The sequence below is a fragment of the Perognathus longimembris genome, chromosome 7 (genome assembly GCF_023159225.1).
Source record: "Perognathus longimembris pacificus isolate PPM17 chromosome 7, ASM2315922v1, whole genome shotgun sequence".
Classification (NCBI taxonomy): domain Eukaryota; kingdom Metazoa; phylum Chordata; class Mammalia; order Rodentia; family Heteromyidae; genus Perognathus; species Perognathus longimembris.
In genome coordinates, this window is record NC_063167.1 from 45570099 (window position 1) to 45577118 (window position 7020).

At 38.1% G+C, this 7020-nt stretch overlaps 1 protein-coding gene across 1 annotated transcript; it reads right to left on the reverse strand.

Annotated features, from left to right (window-relative positions):
• Window positions 1-1263: 1263 nt before the first annotated feature.
• On the reverse strand, window positions 1264-2227 carry LOC125354315 (transcription factor A, mitochondrial-like). Its single transcript, XM_048349930.1, has one exon. It carries the CDS (start codon window positions 2160-2162, stop codon window positions 1407-1409), a length of 756 nt encoding a protein of 251 aa, XP_048205887.1. The 5' UTR covers window positions 2163-2227; the 3' UTR covers window positions 1264-1406.
• Between the last annotated feature and the right edge of the window lie 4793 nt (window positions 2228-7020).

Genomic DNA, 7020 nt, shown 5'->3' on the forward strand with positions numbered 1-7020 from the left:
AAAGGCCCTGAGGAGGAAGGAGCATGGTTAAGAGTGGGAGCAGAGAGGTTAACTGGAGAGTGTAGAAAAGGGTGAATATGGTCAAAATATCTTACCAACAAGTATGAAAATGGCAACTAAATTCTTTGAGGAATTGAGGAAGGGGACATGAGGGAGGGTGGAGGAGGAGATGAATCTACATGAGCTACATTGAATGCAAATATGGACATGTGAAAATGAAGCTCCCGGTACAACTAAATGATAATAATAAAAATGTAGAAAAGAGAAAGTGCTGATACTTGCAAACTTCTGTTTCAATTTACTGACTTTCTTATCTATCCTATGTTTTATGTTCTGGCAACACCTTTGGGCTGAGTCAGAAATGTATTTAAAAGATCATCCCCTTCCTTTAATTTAAAAGTATAAAAGGATGAGCCTGATGTTGGTGGCCCATGTCTGTAGTCCTAGCTAGTCAGGAGGCTGAGAGCTGAGGATTGTGGTTCAAAACCAGCCCAGACAGAAAAGTCCACCATAAGGCTCTTATCTCCAATTAACCACTCAAAACCTGGAAGTAGTATTGTGGCTCAAAGAAGTAGAGTGCTAGCCTTGAGCAAAAGAGCTCAGGGACAGAGCCCCGATCTGAATTCATGCCCCAAAACTGACCAAAAAAAAAAAAAAAAAGGGTGAAATATTTTATTTCTCTGAGACTCATTTTTATTGGTTTCAAATACCCCATCATATCATGGAACAGAATGTCTTTTTTTTTAAAACATGAGAAATGAAATATTAAAATTTTTATTTTATGCTATATAAAATATGCATAGATCTAGTATATAATTCGTTTTTACTTTAGTAAAAGAAAAAGACAATGAGAAAATGGGTTATAAATCTCTTAGTTCTTTTTATAAAAGTTACTGAAACTAACCAGTGCTTGCATGTACAGCCATCAACTCTGAGTATGTATGGATTATACCTAGGAATTAAGAGTTTACCCAGATATGAGTTCTGGCTGCATTTTTTTAACGGCACAGTTGTATCAGAGAACACTGTGGCTTTTACAGTATTGAAAAGTTTGGAAACAAGCCCCTGGCTCCATAGGGAGGCAAGAATATCCTATACACAATCAGCATCCAGTATAAAAAAAAAACCACTGTCTGATTTTCCTTTATCAAAGATAAAATGATTCCCTTCTAGATTTGCATGAAAGATTTTGACCCTCTGTGATTCTTATAAACAGAAAAATTTTCATGACCTTCATCTGTTGGGTTTTACAAATATTAATACAAAATGTGTTCAACTGGCAGGCATGGGCTAAAGAAAAAGGAATTGAATACAAAATGTTTACCAATTTTATCTGTATTCTAATGTTACAACACCGGTTTCTGAGACTTAATTGGCTTCTTGTGCCTAACCATCATGAACACAATTCAGTTTTCTTCGAAGTCTAGATTCTCAGTGGCAGCTTTAGGTTGTACTTTCCTGTTTTGACATAAAAGATCAGTTCTTTCCACTTGTATCATTCGTTCTTCCCAAGATTTAATTTCAGCCTCATAACGAGTTTTATCATCTTGAGAAAGTTGATAATATACCTCCTTTTGAGAAACAGACATATCTTTCCACATGTCATTTAAAATCCTCAACCTCTCCTTAGGTGAACCACCTGTGTTTTCTTGAAATTTCTCTGCTATAAAAATGTTGTAAGCTGAACGAGTTTTCTTTGGTTTTCCAAGAGATGTTAACTCCCTCATTTTCATTATTGATTTCCTTTTCAAACATCTTTGTTTGAGTTCTTTTTCCAAAGACAGCAACTGACTTGGAGCAAGCTGTTCTTGCATTCTGCTCATTTCCTCTTTGTATATTTTCCAGTCTGCCTTGTAAGCATTTTTATATGTTTTTTTCTTTGACTCAAGAAGTCCCCTCCATACCTCTGCAATTTTTTGAATTAGTTCTTTATTTTTCACATCGGGGTTCTGAGCTCTAAATGCTGGTAGTTGTTCTTTAGAAAATCGAAGGTAGGAAGTCATAGGTTTCTTTGGATAACTATTCAAGTTGGATGAAAACCATCTTGGAAAATACACAAAACTGAAAGGTGTGCACAGACGACTCCCACAGCCAGTGCACAGCTCCGCTCCAGATCTTCCCAGCGCCCTCAGCGCGCCCCACACGCCCCGGAAAAGCGACATTGTGCCGCCTAACCAGACCGCAGCGGGGCCCCAATCTCGCTGAACCTCCCACTTACCAATTTGGAGCCCCCACAGAGCCGACCCGAACCCGCGTGCTGACGCCCAGGGTTTGTTATCATGCCGGCCACTCGCGAAGCACTATGGGAGCTCAGGATGTCTTGTTATTTGTCTTTCTGTTTTTATATTTGTCTCAAGTAGTTTTCACTTAGGATGATATTTGATCACAGAGCCCAGCGAGCGGTACCCTCACAGCCTGGGGAGAAAGGATGGTTCTTTCTGTTCTTTCTTTTTACTGCCCTAATGATATCCCATAGTCGCTGATTCAACCAAAGGAAGAAGGGCAAATGAAGTTTACTAATGCATCAGCCCATGAAACGGGAACAACAGGAAGAAGGCTTCTAGAAGAAATATGATGATAGGACATTTATTAAATAAATGTGAGTTCAAACATACCTCATCCAAGAAAATTAAGTTAAAACATGCAGCCTTGATGCACTTGGTATTTCTAAACCAGTTCCTGTGTAGCTTTCCTGAAGCCATCCAGCCAGTGTTTTCACTGTTGCCAAAAAAACAAACAAAACAAAGCAAAACAAGGAATCGATGACAACACAGCCCTGCATTTTCTATCACTGTTTTGAAATTTATTACCATTTCAACCATTTGTTCCACAAATACATATTTCATTCTTATTCCAATGTCAGATAATAAATTACAAATGAAAATGTTAATACATTCAATAAAGTACTTTGTTGAACTAATATCAGATGTTCATGTAGTCCAAAGACTGATTGGTTAGTCAGGGCTATTTGCTCAGTTAAGTAGCAAGACCATGCTGACCTGGGCACTGGTGTGTCCATTGTCAGAGGTTGGACTTTTGTTCTGTCTCTCTCTCTCTCTCCCTCCCTCCCTCCCCCCTCCCTCCCTCCCTCCCTCCCTCCCTCCCTCCCTCCCTCCCTCCCTCCCTCCCTCCCTCCCTCCCTCCCTCCCTCCCTCTCCCTCTCCCTCTCCCTCTCCCTCTCTCTCTCTCTCTCTCTCTCCTCCTCTCTCTCTTCCTTTGTTTCCTGGTTTACGTTTGATTTTCCTTTTTCGGTTTCCAATAAGTATCTCTCTCTTTTCACTTCACCTACTAAGTTCTTTTTTGCAAGCTCCTTAGGCCAATAAGAATACAACCACAGCCACAGGGAGCGCTGAACTTTTATCCTTATAGATTTGTTCTGGAGAAACCAACCAGTTTCAGTTCACTGGAAGTGTACTCCTTGACCTAAGGTGGGTCTGATTTGGATTAAGTCCTCTTGTGATCATCCCTAGGGCCAGAAGGTAGACTCTATTACTAGAATATGAGGTAGGAGGAAGAGATAAGGAGTGCCATGATATGTGAAGGATAGCTTTACAATGACAGCACCTCATTAATGTGCTGTTCTAAGACATGCCAGAAGAAAAGTTATTTAAAATTATACATTGACTTTGAAAGCAAATACAATTTCAGTTAAAAGGCTTCAAGGAACAGGATCAGAAAATCTAAGAATAATCAAAATAACCAAAATAGTTTTTAAATGTCCAACCACTTCCCCCTAATTATCAAGATCCTCTATGTAATTTCCTTGTTACGTATTTACTTGACCCCAATTTTTTTTTTTTACGAGGATTCTCATTCCTAAGATTCTCTTTATTATGTATACCCTTTCAGGAGCAGTACTTTCACAGTTGCCACAATGGCATTTGGTTCTTTACTTATTTAAGATATTTCAGTGATATGTGGCCTGTGTGAGAGCAGCATCAACTGTAGAGCCTGTGACCAATATGCAGAGAGCATTCAGTGGATGTTCATGAATAAAAGAAATCAAAAAGAAATTCATTTCCATCTCTGCATGTCTTCCTGCAACCTGGGCTTGCCTGCACTCTGCATGCTAGAAACTGAAAATTGTGGCACCCAGTCAAATTTCCCACTACACACCATTTTCTTCAAAGAGATATCAACTTTCTCTTAGTATTATCCTTCAGTTCAAAGCTACACTTAAGAGTTATGTTTTTAACTTTATAGTTATTTCCATTTGGTATTGTAATTCTTTATATCAAGCCTTTTATGTTTACATTACAGTGTAATTACAGCATTCATTGTCCTCTGATTGAACTATACCAGTACAGGAGATTTGAAAGGATGGCAAGAGCCCAAGGAAATGGGATTCTTTTTCTCCTAACCTTTAACCTGGACCTCAGGCATTTAAACCTTGCTAGTTTGTTAGTGGCCTTTAATAGATCTTTGTTTTCTATTCATCTGAGATAAGCATACATAGACTATGACAATTTACCCACTCCTTGCAAAGCATTATATATGAAACTGTTTGTGGAATAAATAAACAAGACTGTTCATCTCATGGCATGCAAATTTTGATTATATTTCTTTAAGAAATCCCAGGTCTAATTCTGTTTATATCTACGACTCAGCCATTAAAAATAGCTGTGAATTTCAATTATGAAAACTTCCTTTCCATGCAAATTGCCAAACAAGAGCTTGCAAATGGACTTCTAATGGATAATTTCATTTGATTTCTGTTTTAACAGAATTAATGATACCTCTCTTTAGTCACAGTTGCTGGATCGCAGGTTAATGAATTTCAGTTATGCTTAAGGCTGGTTTGATTTTGATTATCAAGAACAAAATGCAAGGTGCAAAAGACTAGAGAGCTTGTTTCTTTTTTTTTTTTTTTTTTGTCCAGTCCTCCGGCTTGGACTCATGGCCTGAGCACTGTCCCTGGCTTCTTTTTGCTCAAGGCTAGCACTCTGCCACTTGAGCCACAGCGCCACTTCTGGCCATTTTCTGTATATGTGGTGCTGGGGAATCGAACCCAGGGCCTCATGTATATGAGGCAGGCACTCTTGCCACTAGGCCATATCCCCAGCCCCGAGAGCTTGTTTCTTGAATTGCTAAATGCATACTGTTAGGAACTTTTATTTATGGTAGCCATATTACACAGTTCTTATTCCATTGTCATTGGCTAGAAGAAGCCTCAAGACCATAAGGGAGGCATATAAACAATTGGCAGCAGGTGTATGTTCCACAGTTAGGAAATTGCATTGAAAACACAGATGATCTAATACATACTGAACAGTTTAGAGCATGTTGTATGTATTGAACATGTGTTAGAGCATACTGGAAATATTTGTTTCTCACAGAGTTTAGGAGTTCATTTGTTATATACATATTTCCTGAAATTCTGTTATGTCTGAGTACCTTACAATTCTAGGTCTTGAACATGTGTCAGAGAATCACCGTAGTGCCTTGGATAGAAATTAGTAGTGGAATTGGTGGTAGAAGGGAAGTGATGTGTATTCCTTATTTGTGAAAACATTTACACTGTTTCTACTTGTCTTCTTCCCTTAGACTAATAAGATTCTGGATATATTTTGAAGGTAGAATTGACTACTACATTAATTTTATAGATGAAGGTTAATCATAGAGTTCATGAAGGTAAGACTTGAGGTGATAAAGCCTAAATATGGTAAATCACCTGAGTGATCACTGTGAGGTTTTTTTTTTTTTCATTAAGATAGTTCCCTTAGGTAGAAAATACCATCTCATTTCATTGACCAATCCAAAGCTCTGCTTCAAGTGCAAAATACCCAGAGTATGACAAGCAATATTTTGACTGCTGAGTTACTCCATATGGACTGGTCAGAGAGATAATGCAATAAAACAATCCCTCTGTGAAAAAGCAAAGGAGCTAGCACAAATCTCCAATTTAGCATAGTTTCTATGTAGATAACTAACAGATGTATATATGAATGTGCTAAAAAGCCTTTTACTGATAATCTAGGAAGCTGACGGTTGCATCTTCAAAATTTTAAAAGTAATTCAGAAGAGATAACACTGAATAGTTATAATTGTGCTGTTTAAGAGGTGTGTGTGTGTGTGTGTGTGTGTGTGTGTGTTTAATTGGCAAGGAAAATTTTATTTCTGAAGAATAGTGCATAATGGACTACAGTCTGATAACTAAACACATGAGGTAGGCAGTGCATGCAAGTTTAATCCCTAAAACCCTGTGGTTCTAACTCATCAGACTTTTCGATTCACAGTCTTACACAATTGGCTAGTTTACTAATGGTATAAAGAGTTTATCCAATCAATTACCCAACAACAAAACACCCACTCATTTTTCATAACAGGATGTAGCTCAACTGAAATCATGTTTGTATCAACAGGATTTTGTGAGGTTGACCAAAAGAACACAAGGACAATTTAGGATGCACAACAATTCAGAAGATGTTGACTGCCCCTAATGTTATCATTGCCTATATCAAGCAACCATTTGACAAAATGGTCTTAGTGCTTATAGCATTGCTTATATACTGAAGATTTGGTCTCAGTGTAGCAATATTCAGGAGAATGGTGTTAGGTGATGGATAATTTCATCTCAAGAGCTCTGGTCTTATCAATAAGTTGCTCTACTGATAGATTCATGGCTTAATGGTCTACTACAAAATGGTGGAAACTTTGGGAGGTTAGACCTAATTGGAGAATGGACGTCATTGGGGAGCGGACCTTGACGGGTCTATTCTACCTCTAGGCCCTTCCTCTACTTCCACAAGAGATGTGTTTTGATCAGTGAACTTTGGGTGATCTCCTGTTTGTGATTCCTTTCATGGTATTTATGTAGCAAATTAGAATACAGTGCTTTATATTTGTTTGGTATTATCATGCAGGTTTCCTCTCCTGACTCTGGAAAAAATGAATCCACATTAATAGGAAACTATTTAATTGCTCAGGTAAAAAAGAAAGCCCAACAATGGGAAGTGCCATGATTGACTTAGTGAGATCTATGAAATCTATAGGAAAAAGTATCTGTATTTTTACTCTACT